A 16,551-nucleotide genomic window follows, 5' to 3' on the forward strand; every position below is an offset into this window, starting at 1 on the left:
ACAACAAGATTTGACAACTGTTTGGGGAGGAAGCAGTGGGTACAATACACATAAAGAGTGGTGCAACTGTTTCAAAGATGGTGCTCATCAGTGAAGAGTGAAGCGTATTTAGGTAGGCCCTCAACACGTGCAAATGGAGTTGTTAATGGTCGTGTAAGGACTCTGGTAATTCAGGGTAGATGAATCACAATCGGAGAACTTGCATACAAGGTTAAAATTAGTAGTAGATCCATTCGTTCCATTTTAACAAAATATTTGGACGTCTGGAGGATCTTGGCAAAATTTGCGGCAAAGTTGCGATCGACTGAGCAGATGAAACGTCATTCGAGAGATTGCACAGGACGTGTTGGACGCTGTGAACAGCACTCCGAACTTTCTTAACACAGTGAACACTGATGATGATTCCTGGGTTTATGGGTACGACCCAGAAACAAATTTCCACTTTTTTTACTCCATTGACATTGTCCATCACGAGTACATCCCAGAAGGTATTGACGTCAATAAGGAGTATTATCAAAAGTTTCTGTGCCACCTTTGTGAAGCAGGGAGATGCAAATGGCCACACTAGAGGGCAGCAGGCTGTTGGGACCTTCACCATTGTAATGCACCCACTCGTCATTTTCAATTCTTTTAGAGTTTTTTGCTCAAACACAAAATGGCTGTGTTCTACAGCCTCCCTGTTCCATGACCTAGCTGCGAGTGATTGCTGGCTTTTCCATAACCTGAAAAAGACTCTGAAAGGGACCAGATTTCAGAACAGGGGAGACATTGCGCATAATTAGATGGAGCAGCTGTGCCCCTTACTGGAAAAGGCTTTCTGGTGATACTTCGGGCAGTGGCAGCAGCATCGAGAGAGGTGTGTAGAAACTGCAAGGGATTACTTTGAAGGCGACTAGTGTCAAAGAGTTGTATATGATTAAAAATTGATTTTATAAATATAAACTGGATGCTTTTTGGGCAGCCCTCATAAACATGTGACGTGAATTTGTAAAACAATTTTATTGTTATGTAACAGCCTGCGTGTTTAAAGCAACTTTCAACATCATTTCCATTAATATATAGTTGATATTCCTGAGGCATGTTGAGTCTCACTTGTATCTATGATAATGATGTAGGGTGAAGCAATGAATTAAAATTTGTACCAGTGCCAGGATTCAAATCTGGGTCTCCTGCTTATTAAGCAGATGCTCTATCCATTTGGCAATACTGATGTGAGTTTAGAAGGGGAATAGCAATGGGCTGAATTTGTATCGGTGAGGGGAGAAGACTGAGGTCGCTCGTGTAGCTGTGGTATTGTAGTGCCACTGTGGCTTAACAAACAGTGCACATGCCTTACATTATTTCCTCTAGTGTTACAGCACTTAGCTCATCAGACGGAATATAAATCACTCCATAAACGAGCACAAAAATTCGAGCATGTAGATGGTGGAGAATTGCTACCCTGTGCTCATGTGGCCCTCCACTGCTGGTAAAGTCATGGTAATAAGAGGCTATTGCTGCAAAAGATTTTCAAAAACATATATATTTAGTCACTGTCACCCTCCATATACTACCCTTCTATATCCTTACAGTGATCCATTGATAGAAACAGTGCTGAATGTCCTCCTCTGTGAGCTCCTTCATTACGCGTGCCGCTTTCTCTTTCACTGCTTCAGCTGACTGAAATCTTGTTCCTTTTAGCGCAGATATACCTTGGGGAATAGATGAAAGGCACTTGGTGCTAGGTTAGGCAAACAAAGAGGGCAGCCTAATGCTGAGATGCTACACTTCACTAAAAACCTCTTAACAGACAATTTGGTATGAGCCGGTGTGTTGTCTTGATGCAGAACTCGTGAATTGTTCTTCCGCAATTTGAGTCTCTCTTTTCTTGTGGAGTTGAGCAAGTACTTAAAGACAGTAATGTTGATTAGTAATTTGACCTCGAGGAACCTAATGCAGATAAAAAATAATAATTACTGCTTTTAATCTCAATTTGCTCCTTAGAGTTTTTTCAGTCTTGGTGAATGGATTGGCACTTAGTTTATGGATGATAACAGAAAAACAAAGATTCATCACGTTATCCCTCTTTGCAAGAAATTAGGATAATTTTCAACGGTATCGAAAGAGTCAGTACAAGTACTTTCATGAGCTTCTTTTTGTTTGATTGTGAGAATTTTCAGCACCACTTCCTCACCTTAAATTGGATATGTAAAATATGCCTTACACATTCTGTGTAAATATCTACAGTTTCTGCAGTCGATCGAAAACTCGACCGACAGTCAGAATGAATAAAATTACCTACTTTTTCATTTTGTATCTATTTTTGATGTTGAAGAGTGTGTGTTACGTTCAGTGTCTCCTGAGCCATCTTGGAAACCACTCAGAAACTCGCTTACACGATAGTCTTCATCATACACTTCTTTTAATTACAGATAGGTTTCAGTAGCAGTATTTGCAAGCTTCATGTGAAACTTCATGACAATTTGTTGCTCTGTTATTACACTTATCATGTTTTTGGCAAAACAAAATAACAGCTCTTACACAAACGTAGTCTACAGCCACACTGATTTCTCTACAGGCACCAGAGATGCCGCATTCCATGGAGAAAGCTTCACGCTTCACAGCTACTGGTCATTCATCTTAGACACATGTGTACCTATTCTTTTGCAGTATCTGTCCCCTTATTTTATTGCCACATCTCATATGCAGAGATGCTACAGAATGACAGAAATGAGCTATGGTGTTTGGTTGTGTTCCTAACCACACCATGAATAAAGTAGCTAATTTTGATGGTATCTCAACACAAACTGTCCAGTGTGTCTACAAGAAAAAGTGTATCACTTGCAGACACACAACACTGTGTAAGATCCCTGGTCAAAAAAGGGTCCTAATCTACAAGGACTGGAGACAAATGTTTATGCTTTGTCAGTGATACTTGGTTTCAAACAGGTGTGAAATTGCTGCTGTCGGTGAATATATCTCCATCTCAAATGGTTCCCACATGTACATTGTGAAAGCAGCTTCATGCAGTGGACATTTGAAGTCACTGTGATGACCAAGGGAAATGCATAAATTCATCACCGTGCTCACAAAAACGAGTTCCGGATGAAGAGAGCAGTGTGAATAGGTGCCCTTTCATCACGGGACACTGTGTGGAGATTGAGGAACAAACATTTTGCTGTGTGGTGGGCCTGATTGGCCAAAATGGTCACAAACCCTTACCAATAATGTGACCTTTGCAGAGAAACTACGGACCTGTGGAGTACCACACTACGGCTGCCCAAATCATGACCGATCTCTCGGGACGAACACTCGGCCAGACATCAGAAACACGTTGAAACGAGACTTGTCAAACCAAACGATGGTTTTCTATTACTCCATAATCCAGATTTTATGGTTGTGGTAGCACATTATCCTGTTATGGGCATTTGCTTAACTGATTAATGGTTTTGGAATTCCAGCTTACCCTGCAGTTTCTACTTCACGAAGCTCCCTTTGTGTTAAAACGGTGGCTTGCAGCTATCGTCATCCTCTAATATTTTGTCACAATCCTCTTCACTGACCATCCTTACAATCACTCGACATGCACACACTTTTATCCACACTGCAGCTTAGCAGGTGATGTTTCCTGTATGCAAAATAATTCATTGATGGGATTAATCTGCAAATACCAGACACTCCAACTTCCTTAGTTACGGAAGCACTGACCATACCAACACAAAAATTTGCCCACTTTTGAACTCATTTAGCTCTAACACAGTGCACTCACAACTACGCAGAACAGTATTCTGGCTGCGAATGACACTTGCAACTAATTGAGAACATTGCACAGGTGCTGTTTGAGGTCAAATATGACAGACCAACCTGCAGGCTTAGCTAGCATAAGCATTTGAGGTCAGGTGCGCATTTATCGTGGTGTTTACGTGTTTTTGTCCATCCCCTATACCTCGTAAAAGGCCAGTGTTCACAGCAGCACATAAAGCTGCAGTATTACAGTGGGTCAAACACAGAGAAACTGGACAGCAGCTGACTAGAGGTGTATGCGAGGGTGGTTTGAAAAGTTCTCGGAACGGAATAGGAAAAAAGTACTTACATCACTGAAACTTTTTTTATTTTACAATGTAGTCTCCTTGTAGGTTAATGCACTCAGCCCAACGGTGTTCCAGTGCCTCGATCCCATCTCAAAAAGGAGTTTCCTCGCCAAATAGTTGTCAAATCCAGCTGTCAGTTCTTCGTTTGAAGTGAGTCTTCATCCACCGAGAAAAATTTTCAGTTTTGGGAAGAGATGGAAGACTGATGGAGCCGTATCAGTTGAATAAGGCGGGTGTGGCAACAATTCATACCTCAGTTTGTGTAATTTTGCCATAGCAACGGCACGTTTTTGATCCAGTGTCGAGAGTTGCGGCACCCATCTTGCAGATGATTTTTTCATTTTTAATTCTTCAGTTAAAATGTGATAAACCATTTTGGATGACATCTAGCAAGCATGAGCAATTTTATGCACTTTCAATTGGCGGTCATCCGTGACCATTTTGTGCACTTTTGCAGTGATTTCTGGAGTAGTGACACATCTCGGCTGACCACTGTGCAGATCATCATCTAAGCTGTGTTGACCAAATTTAAATTCATCTGTGCACTTGACAACAGTTGAATATGAAGGAGCGAGACCCCCAGTGTATTGTGGAAATCGGCATGAATGTCCTTTGCTTTCATACCTTCAGTGCTCTAATCTCGATTTCCCCCCCCCCCCCCCCCCCCCCCCCCACCGTCTTTGCAATCCCTAAGCAGGAACAACAACAGAACGATGTCACTGATGTGGTACGTGTTTACAGGTAACAGTCCAATGAATATCACATGAACAACTTGTTGCGCTAGCACTGACCTCTTGTGGTGATTCCGAGAGCTTTTCAAACCACCCTCGTAGTATTGGCCAACGAGAAATGATTTTGCTACTTTTCAAATGATGCAAGGTGTGAAGTGCACTGATGGCCCAGTGCAGGCATTTAATGCAAAGAGTACGGAGGAAGTACACTCCTAACTCCGTCCCAACAGACCTAGGAAATCGCACAGGTACCGACTGGCCACTGTATCATCCTCAGCCGATAGGTGACACTGGATACAGATAGGGAGGGGCATGTGGTCAGCACACCACTCCCCCAGTCATTGTCAGCTTTTGTTACCGAAGCCACTGCTTCTCCTCGATTGGCCTCCAAGGACTGAGTGCACCCAACTTTCCAACAGCATGTGGCAGACACTCATATAAAAAAAAGTGGATAATTTATTCAAGAGAAAGGGCTTCACAAATTGAGAAAGTCTGTAACACATTTGTCAACCTGTGCCCTTTTGCAAGCAGTTGTTCAGCTTGGCATTGATTGATAGAGGCGCAGCCGCTCCCGCCAGAGGTTCAAGTCCTCCCTTGGGCATGGGGGGAGGGGGGGTGTTTAGGAATTCACACACATTTGAACGTTTGATTGATAGAGTTGTTAGATACCCTCCTGAGGAATATCGTACCAAAATCTGTCCAACTGATGCATTAGATCATCACAATCCTTAGCTGGTTGAAGGTCCCTGCCCATAATGCTCCAAACGTTCTCAGTTGGGAGGGAGAATCCGATGACCTTGCTGGCTAAGGTAGGATTTGACAAGCACAAAGACATTGCTTGTCTTCGATGGTGAGTGTTCATCAGAGGTGAGGGTATCATCTGGAGTGCCCCAGGGAAGTGTGGTAGGTCCACTGTTGTTTTCTATCTACATAAATGATCTTTTGGATAGGATGGATAGCGATGTGCGGCTGTTTGCTGATGATGATGCTGTGGTGTACGGGTAGGTGTCATCTTTGAGTGACTGTAGGAGGATACTTGGACAGGATTTGTGATTGGTGTAAGGAATGGCAGCTAACTCTAAATATAGATACATGTAAATTAATGCCGATGAATAGGAAAAATAATCCTGTAATGTTTGAATACTCCATTAATAGTGTAGCGCTTGGAACAGTCACATCGATTAAATATGTGGGCGTAACATTGCAGAGCGATATGAAGTGGGACAAGCATGTAATGGCAGTTGTGGGGAAGGTGGATAGTCGTCTTCGGTTCATTGGTAGAATTTTGGGAAGATGTGGTTCATCTGTGAGGAGACCAATTATAAAACACTAATACGACCTATTCATGAGTACTGCTCGAGCGTTTCGGATCCCTATCAGGTCAGATTGAGAGGGGACATAGAAGCAATTCAGAGGCGGGCTGCTAGATTTGTTACTGGTAGGTTTGATCATCACGCGAGTGATACGGAAATGCTTCAGGAACTTTGGTAGGAGTCTCTAGAGAAAAGGAGGCGTTCTTTTCGTGAATCGCTACTGAGGAAATTTAGAGAACCAGCATTTGAAGCTGACTGCAGTACAATTTTACTGACACCAACTTACATTTCGCGGAAAGACCACAGAGATAAGACAAGAGGCATATAGGCAGTCATTTTTCCCTCGTTCTGTTTGGGAGTGGAACAGGGGGAGGCGATGCTAGTTGTGGTACGAGGTACCCTCTGCCATGGACGGTATGGTGGATTGCGGAGTATGTATGTAGATGCAGAAACAGTAGAAACTATAGCTGTGTGCAGGTAGGCATTATCTTGTAGAAATGTAAGTCCACGATGGCTCATAATGAAGGGCAACAAAACTGGGCGTAGAATATTGTCGACGTACCGCTCTGCTGTGAAGATTCCGTCGATAACGACAGATTAATAGGTAGAGGAGTACCAGTTCTGTGGCCTGTATATTCCCCTGACCTCAATTCAGTGGATTATTATCTCTGGCGGCACCTTAAAGGTTAGTGGTGTTTAACGTCCCGTCGACAACAAGGTCATTAGAGACGGAGCGCAAGCTCGGGTTAGGGAAGGGTGGGGAAGGATATCGGCCGTGCCCATTCAAAGGAACCATCCCGGCATTTGCCTGAAACGATTTAGGGAAATCACGGAAAACCTAAATCAGGACGGCTGGAGACGGGATTGAACCGTCGTCCTCCCGAATGCGAGTCCAGTGCACTAACCACTGCGCCACCTCGCTCGGTATGCGGCACCTTAAAGAATTGGTCTATGCAGCAGACCGTCTAGATGCAGGAACTCTTCATTGACGTCTTGTAGAAACCTGTGAAACCATTTAAATGGTCAGCAATTATTTCATAGGGTGTAACAGCCAATTCAATGAGTGCATGCATTTTTAAAAGCAAAAGGTGGACATTTCGAGCATTTATTATTAGCTTATATGTTGCCGAGCTCCAGTCACCTAAATTGTATACGTTGATTAATAACTCAAAAATGAAGGATTTTCAGATGTAAAGGATGTATCATAATTAATGGTGTAAACACATGCAGTTGAAGGTAGCAAAGAATCTTAAGTATATATGTCTGCAAACAACCCATTTGCAAGATAATTGTAACTTTGTGGCCACTAGGTACCAATAACTTGATTCTGTGTAATCATCATCTAGGTTATGAAAAGCTAAAAATACTGTACAACATGAAGAAAAGTTATTAGAGACAGTTTAGTTGAAGTATAAGTGTGTTGAATGACCACGACTACTCGTAGTTGAAGGTGGTGTTCAGTGTTGTCCTTCTGCCCGGATGCAGGCCGGTACCCATCCCCACAAAGAATTTAAAGTCCTTTCAAACGCATCTGGATCACTTTGAAATTCTTAACAAGCATTAACAACTATCTACTCACTGCCAAGTGGCAGTCGCTGTACCCTTAAGGTGGCTCCAAACACAGAAATATGTGGGGTTCACAGAAGGTGATCTTAGAGACCACAGTACAGGTTCTCCTCACCCAATCGCATCTTTGGCCATATCAGTGCATTAGTCATCTCACTGTAGCAGCAAAACGTGCTGGTGCTCCATTATATGTGTACCACATCATCTGATGTCGCTCTAAGCAAACATCCTCAAATACTTCTGCAAGATGACACCACAGAAATTGAAAGTAATTCTATGCATGGAGATTGTTTGGTAATGTTCATGGCCCTAGAGTCGTGCACGGGGTTGGAGACCAGATGACTCCAAACTTGAAGTTGTGATAATGGAACACACTATCATGAGCGAATCCTACTTCAGCTGTTTTTGTCAAATGTAGGATTGCATAGAGAATGTTGTTGCATCCACTGACAGGACAGTAAGGAGTGCCTTAGAGCATAATATGTGTCTCGGTCCAAGCATGCAGCCTCCCTGTGCATTGCTGTTAGCCCTGCCATATGGGAAATGCATGTCTACATATTCCTCATCAGTATAATTTTCCACGTTACCAGCAACACGTACGATGCAACTGTCGCTAGGTAGACAGCTGTCGTGAGTGCCACTCTGACTGTGTACTGTACTGTCATATCCATTCTGTTTACAGTTCCACATCTCAAATATGTAAACAAAGACCACACCACAGAACAGCACGTGATGTTTACACAGAATCATGTCAGTAATGACTGGTAATAACAAAGTCGCAATTATATTGCAAATGGTTCATTTTTGCAGACCTAAGGAACCGGGTTGCCATAGTTAGTAAAACTATTTGTTGAAACCCTGTACTTGCAAATGCTCTTACTTCCAACTGGGGACATTATTGGGTCTGGAGATGGTGTTCGACAGTATTAATGTGATATATGTGGGGGTGACTAAATTTGTTTGTTCAGTGTGTTTATCATACTGAAAAACTGGCTCCTGAATTCCATTTTCAAAAAAATCCACCATATGGTTTGGCAAGTATTGCTAAATGCCATTGTCACGGAAACTGGTCTCTGAATCATTTTTTTGTTTTTATTTTTTTTTTAATGCAGGAACTAGTGGTAATCACTAGGCACCAGATGAGGTTGTAGGTTTATCAAGTTGTTCCCAGCTGTATAAGCAATGAGGTCTTGTGTTTGTTCAGCTGTATGGCAGTGTTGTCAAGCAAAATAAATCTCCCTATTGAGCTTTCCACATCAAGTGTTTTGAATGCTCCATACATATTGCATAATGTCGTACAATATTGACTTAATTATGTTAGCCTGTGGCAAAAAAAAAAAAAAAAACCGCAAGCAGCAATACCCCATCACAAAGTAGTGTGTGCATAATTTTTTTGCGCTCCAGTTGTTAAATTGAAATCCTCTTTTATTGGTGATCTTGAAATCCTTCATTCCATGAGTTATTGTCTGGATTCTGGTTTAATATGAGCCGTCCATATTTCATCTCCAGCTTCAACTGGATTTAAACATTCAACACCTTTATTACTATACTGCTCACGAAAATTCAGAGTATTGGCTACTTGATCACTTTTATGTGCCTCACCCAGCATTTTCGAAACAGTATGTATACAACTTTTGGTAGTTCAAGTGCTCTGTAAGAACTTCGTAAAGAAAAATTCTCGAGTTTGTGGAAATTCTTTAGATAAGGACAGAATCGAGTCTGTTTTCTCGAACTTTTGCACAAACTTTCTGCACCGAACCATCATTGATGACATATTGTAGCCCATGTTGCACTTCATCGTGAACATTTGAACACCTTAAGCCATTTTCTTAGCATTCGATTACTTGTAGTATTTTCTCCACACATTTCACTATACTCGGAGAAATATCTGCCGAATGGTGTTGGAGGATAGCTAACACTTGCAAGCACTCAGTTTGCATTGTTGTCTGCAGCTTTGCAGTGGCCATGTTTAGAAACAATACTTATGTAAAAAACACACATTTTAACCTGCATCCCGGTGTAAATATGCTTTTAACCTGACCAATATCAGTGTTCCTGGTTCTTGCCAGTGTACAGCAGTGGCTGACAAAGAAATTCCACAATGTAGGGAACTAACATTTTGTCATCTTCAACATTTTAGAATTCTTATTGGTACTTTTCTCTTTTTTTCATATAGTTTGTAGCCATGTTTTTGTTTATTTGTTGTCTCTTAAACTGTTGCATCACTGTAATTGTATCAGTCAGTGTTTTAGATTTCTGTAGAAGATTGGTTTCTAAAATTTTCAGAGACTGAACAATTTTAATTCCTTAAGACTTTGTTTCATGTATTAATAAATATTGTAACTGTATTAGACTTACTGTATTGTAATTAGTCATTCAATATTTCTGTTTTTAGTGGCTGTTTAATAAAATGACGGAAATGATAAAGAAGTGAAAATAATCTCTGGTGGGCTGAAGGCTGCAACGTCTTCCTGTCGCTGCTCACGTTACGAGGGAATGCGAGCAAGAATTGCCGTGTCTCGGCCACTGTTCCTTTTGCTTTATATTAACAGTACAAATGCTAACTTAACAAAGCAATTATGCTTAAATTTTCTCTGAAAAGTATTCCAGCTTTTTAGGAAATGTCTGAAATGTGTAAATGAGGTCACTTATTTTGGCTCTGGTAGTGTTTAGCTGCCTTTTGGCAAACATTTATGCAACAGTGTGCAATGTGTTGATTTTATTTTTGGAAAAGGGCTGGTGTGTCATGTGGGGAGAGAGAGAGAGAGAGAGAGAGAGAGAGAGAGAGAGAGAGAGAGAGTGTTGGTTGCAGTTTTTATGCATGGTTGTTGCAAATTGAAATATGCTGACTAGGGGAATTAAATAATAATGGAAGTGATTGTTTGACATTGTTACTTAAGAGGAACTATTTACTGTTCATTGTTAGTTGTTGACTGATATGAGAAATGTTAAATCATATTGTGCTGGACTATTCGGTTGCATTACAACATACCAGGGAACAATGGGGCACAAGAGTGTCAATTTTTTTCTTCTATCTACAAATTTATTTATTCATTTCTGCCTTTTGTGATTCAGATGCTTACAATGTTTAACCAAAGTGTCGGAATCAGGTAGTTTGTTCACACACCAAAGTTTAATATTTTGGTACTGTTTGTTTTGTTACTGAGAGTATGTATGTAGTCATATTTTTGAGAGTGCTTAGCTTTTTAAAACAATGTTTGCACAAGTCACCCGGAAAAAAAGACTAGAATATATCTTTATTTTTTAAGTGTTCTTTACACTTTTTGATACTGAGCCTTTTTACAGCATACTAGAAATCTGTAGTACTTAATTTATAGCATCCACTCTCATGTAGTCGTCCTAAGTTTAATTGCACTGTCTATGTGGAGGAATGTGTGTCAACGTTTGTTTGCTTTTTGGATGACAGGGCTTTCTGTGGAACATTGCATAAAGAACACAAATTAAATGCTTTTGTTGTATTCAGTATGGTTGCAATGAAGGACATTAAAGAACAGTTCAGAAACAAGTGGTACTCTGTGTATTTAAAAATGTTCTCTCCCTTTCCATAACCCATTACATCTGTTACTTTGGACATTATACTTTCTAGAGTAATAGTACTTGTAACTCCTTCCTTTTGAAACCATATATAGACTGATTACGGTAGCGCCTTTTACATTTAAATTAATGTTTACATTACTCCACAGTAATGATCATGGGAGACAGCAATACCAGCTGGCAGCAAAATTTGAGGGCAGCCTTTTAGGTTTTTTACAAAAATAATGTCATCAACATTTTTTTGTACAAATTATTTCATTGTTTCTCAAAATATTCGTCTTTAAAATTTATACACTTTGGTCATCACTAGAACAGGTTCTGGAAACTTTTTTTTCTATTCTAATGTTGGAACCTCAAAAACATGACTTTGGAAGGACTCAACATCTTGAGGTGATGTAAATACTTACCAAGCTGTCTTTGTTTGACTTACAAGGACAAAAAGAAGTCAGATCGTGGTAATTCAAGTGACAACAGGTGATAAGACAGTATTTAGAGGAACAACAATCAAATATATCAACTTTTGGGTGTGGTGACATCATGATTAAGAATTTTGTGATGGTCATGGTTGCATTTTCTGATTTCATCATTGACTTGTGGCAATGAAATTGTTTTACACCATTTGGCAGTGACTGTCTTTATATCGTCAGAAACAAAGGTGACATCATCTCCAGTGTAACAAAAGTAACAAGCCACATTTTTCTTAGAAGTGTTTCAGGAACAAACAACTTAAATTTCCAGTTTCTTGGAACCCCCGAAGAATTGACTGCTGCACAGTTTCCATCACGGACAAATATATCTAAGTTTTGTCTTGTGTTCCAATGTTGTATAGAGATTCTTTATCTCCTCAGTCAAATTATTTTAGCATTTCCTTACACCAATTGAAGAGAACCTGTTTTTGAGATCTTTTTTACAGCTAAATGTTCATACAAAATTGTATAGACAGCAGCCTTCGGTGTGCAAAAATGGTTCATCATCCGCCTACGTGAAAATCATCACTGACAGAAGTGAGATTGTGATGTTCTGCAAAATGGTTCCAGACAGACTTTTCCAAAGATTATTGATTATTGAAGTTGAACATGTCAATCAAAGGCATTTTCACGGAGTGAGACCTTTATGAAAATTGTAAAAAGTCATACCATGAAACTGTTCATATGAAATTTCCAGTTTTATAACATTGCTTCTTCAAACACACACTGTAGACAAACTGCTCGGGTTAATTCTGAGCTGCCATTGTTTTGACAATAGCGAATGACAGATTTTTCTTGAAGCAACTGCAGTGTCACTTTCCAATAGTGCCTTCAAGAAAAAAATTGTAAATGTGTCATTTACAACACACTGTTATTAATCAGCTTCATCCTCAGCCAGCAGGATGTATCGTGAATGTGGCATCAGTGCAACGAGATGCACACTCTGCCACGTGTTTGTCACTATGACCTCCTCCTGGGAAGGATCTGTAATATATGACTTGGACAGAATTAATATGAATTGATACAAAATTATTAATGGAAAAGGCATTGTTCATAGATTTCTACTAATAGAACAAACGTTGCTGGCCATTAAAACTAAACAACCAACAGGATAACAAATACTAAAATTGTACTTATTGCCTTTACATAGTACAGTGGTGAGGATACAGACTCAGTCCATGCACAACTCACAGTATCAATATGTTAAAAAGAAAGTGCAATTTCTCAGGGTATTGTATCTCAGATTATACTGACCACAGAGATAAGGGGGAAGTGTTTTTGATAGGCTATGGTCTAGCGACCATTTTCTACCTATCAGAAGAAAGGGCGTGCTGTAGTGGACCTACAGTACTGGATCAAAATATGAACATTACACACTTCCTCAAGCCCAGGCAAAATGAGCAAATCTGTTAGTTTGTTCTACATTAGGTGTAGACTTTAGGCAGCTTGTAAAAGAGCCATTTGTTCATCAATGTTTTCTGACAAAATGCTGAGAAACGCATGATTTTAGGGGATGAAAAGTGGCAATTGTGAGGATGGGCACTTCTACAATTGCTGTTCATGGCTCACTGTCAAAATCTTTACCATACATTCTTAAAATGGTATTCTCAGGGAACTTTGAACCTTTTTTTCATTATTATTATTCATCACCAAGAACCAGAGGTTCAAATTTACCTTACTTAAGCTCATAAAACGTGCACATAACATCTGGTCCCAGGCATAATTGTAGTTCTAACTGGCATAGTGGATGCAGGACAAGGGTTATAGGATCCTGAGACACCAAATTATATTTTTAGTCAGAATTTTTTGACCAATAAAACTTTGATGCGCTGTCTCTGTATAATTGGAAGTTCCGGGGAGAATGAACAGTGCCAACTGCAAATTTGTCATTGCCTTATGGGCTACTACTGGATACACAACAAAATTCTTTGTTTGCATTTCAGTTAATATGGACAGCACCTGTTACATTTCTGATGCACTAGAGCCTTATGTCCTTTCTTTGTAGTCATCGTGATGTTACCTTTCGACAAGATAACATGAGACCACACACTACCCACATCATCCTGACATACCCTGATACAGAGGGTGTTGGACTATTGCCCTGGCCAGCACTTTCTCCACACTTCTTGCCCACTGAAAACATCTGATCACAGGTTACCAAGAGAGAGGTACAGACACAACAACTGATAATATCTGGCATGGGGTTGTAGTAGCAGGAAATTATGTACCCACATCTGTTGTCTAACTTCAGTTTAGCTATATGCCAATCTGGGTTAGAGCCATTGTTGCTGCCACAGGTAGCACCTCTTTGTGCTAAATTCCCCACCCTGTGCATCCTCAAGTCACCTAGGAATTTAAACCACTAGAAAAACACTCCTGTCACAGCATAAAAAAGGATAATGTGAACTTCCACACACTAATACATCCATAGTTATCTATGCTGCTATAAGAGTACAAAGACAAGTCATTGTTTAACATTGTTACCAAAAATCTTAAAAATTACTTGACAAATTTGTTTCAAATTCTTACGCGACACTGTAATAAACATTGGGACGGGCATAAGAGTTTTTAATTTTTTAATCTGTGTGTCATCCATTTTATATATACAGGGAGAGTCGCGTAAGACGTAACACCCCCCTTTATTCCGGGGGTGATTGCATGTATCGGCAAGCGGTTTTCAGTGAATCATAGGGGACTATGGGGCACATACGTTGGTACATGCAAAATAATTACAACGTTTATATTGACTGAGATAATGAAGCAAGTTCATGTTTTTTAAATGGGACGCTATACTTTTTTGCCATCATTTGAACGCTCTGGAAAAGACGCGTATAGTGATGTAACGCATGTTGCTATTGTGATTCAAACTTTGCTTAAAAGACGCTGGGAAATATTGTACGATTGAAGGTTGAGGCGGTCGGAAGAGGCTGCAGACTGTAAACACGCCTCGCATGACACGCAGCCTGAGTTGCCGTGCTCTATGCATCATGCACGGCCTATGCTACGTAGGTAAATCCTCATTTGCCAGTGCCTTTTAAGCAAAGTTGGAATCACAACAGCAACATGTGTTACATCACTGTACTAGTCTTTTCAAGGGCGTTCAAATGATGGTAAGAACAGTATAGCGTGCCATTTAAAAAACATGAACTTGCCTCATTATCTCGGTCAATATAAACGTGATTATTGTGCATGTACCAAAGTATGTGCCCCATAGTCAGCTTTGATTCGCCGAACACCGCTTGTCGATACGTGCAATCGCCCCTCGAATAAAGGGGGTTGTTACGTCTTACATGACTCACCCTGTATATATAAAGCACAGTGTATTATGTGTGTGTCGGGATCCGCTCCCAAACCACATGATTGATTTCAACCCAATTTGCTACACAAGCAACAGCAAATGTGATGTTTAATGTCCCATAGCTTCAATAGGAGCAGAGACATGGGAAAGAAAGTGTTTTTTCTGCCCCCAGTGTATAAGCTGCCTGCACATCAGGCATGTTGTGTGGGAATAGCATCAGCCTGCCAAATCATCCTACTCTACAGGGTATCTTACATGTCAGAGGCAAGAAACGTAGTAGTAGTAGTAACGAACTGCTTTATTGATCTGCTTTGCATGGCAGCATGTACATCACATGCAAATAAATGATTTCCAAGCCCCTGAAAAATTTCATTGTGCTTGGCTGGTTTACCTCAGAATTTTACATGATACCCCCCCCATGAACCATGAACCTTGCCGTTGGTGGGGAGGTTTGCGTGCCTCAGCGATACAGATGGCCGTACCGTAGGTGCAACCACAACGGAGGGGTATCTGTTGAGAGGCCAGACAAACATGTGGTTCCTGAAGAGGGGCAGCAGCCTTTTCAGTAGTTGCAAGGGCAACAGTCTGGATGATTGACTGATCTGGCCTTGTAACATTAATCAAAACGGCCTTGCTGTGCTGGTACTGCGAACGGCTGAAAGCAAGGGGAAACTACAGCCATAATTTTTCCTGAGGACATGCAGCTTTACTGTATGATTAAATGATGATGGCATCCTCTTGGGTAAAATATTCCGGAGGTAAAATAGTCCCCCATTCGGATCTCCGGGCGGGGACTACTCAAGAGGACGTCGTTATCAGGAGAAAGAAAACTGGCGTTCTACGGATCGGAGCGTGGAATGTCAGATCCCTTAATCGGGCAGGTAGGTTAGAAAATTTGAAAAGGGAAATGGATAGGTTAAAGTTAGATATAGTGGGAATTAGTGAAGTTCGGTGGCAGGAGGAACAAGACTTTTGGTCAGGTGATTACAGGGTTATAAATACAAAATCAAATAGGGGTAATGCAGGAGTAGGTTTAATAATGAATAAAAAAATAGGAATGCGGGTAAGCTACTACAAACAGCATAGTGAACGCATTATTGTGGCCAAGATAGACACAAAGCCCATGCCTACTACAGTAGTACAAGTTTATATGCCAACTAGCTCTGCAGATGATGAAGAAATTGATGAAATGTATGACGAGATAAAAGAAATTATTCAGGTAGTGAAGGGAGACGAAAATTTAATAGTCACGGGTGACTGGAATTCGTCAGTAGGAAAAGGGAGAGAAGGAAACATAGTAGGTGAACATGGATTGGGGGGAAGAAATGAAAGAGGAAGCCGCCTTGTAGAATTTTGCACAGAGCATAACTTAATCATAGCTAACACTTGGTTCAAGAATCATAAAAGAAGGTTGTATACCCGGAAGAATCCTGGAGATACTAAAAGGTATCAGATAGATTATATAATGGTAAGACAGATATTTAGGAACCAGGTTTTAAATTGTAAGACATTTCCAGGGGCAGATGTGGATTCTGACCACAATATATTGGT

General features: G+C 40.6%; 1 protein-coding gene across 1 annotated transcript in view; it reads left to right on the forward strand.

Annotated features, from left to right (window-relative positions):
• The window catches only part of LOC126428046 (intermembrane lipid transfer protein Vps13), a 487,343-nt gene extending 476,137 nt beyond the window's left edge, over positions 1-11,206 (forward strand). Inside the window, exon 62 of the mRNA XM_050089923.1 lies at positions 10,076-11,206. Coding sequence (XP_049945880.1) covers positions 10,076-10,114 — 39 coding nt within the window. The 3' untranslated portion in view covers positions 10,115-11,206. The remainder of the gene's footprint in view (positions 1-10,075) is intronic.
• Positions 11,207-16,551: the final 5,345 nt, after the last annotated feature.

Source organism: Schistocerca serialis, chromosome 12 (assembly GCF_023864345.2).
Source record: "Schistocerca serialis cubense isolate TAMUIC-IGC-003099 chromosome 12, iqSchSeri2.2, whole genome shotgun sequence".
Classification (NCBI taxonomy): domain Eukaryota; kingdom Metazoa; phylum Arthropoda; class Insecta; order Orthoptera; family Acrididae; genus Schistocerca; species Schistocerca serialis.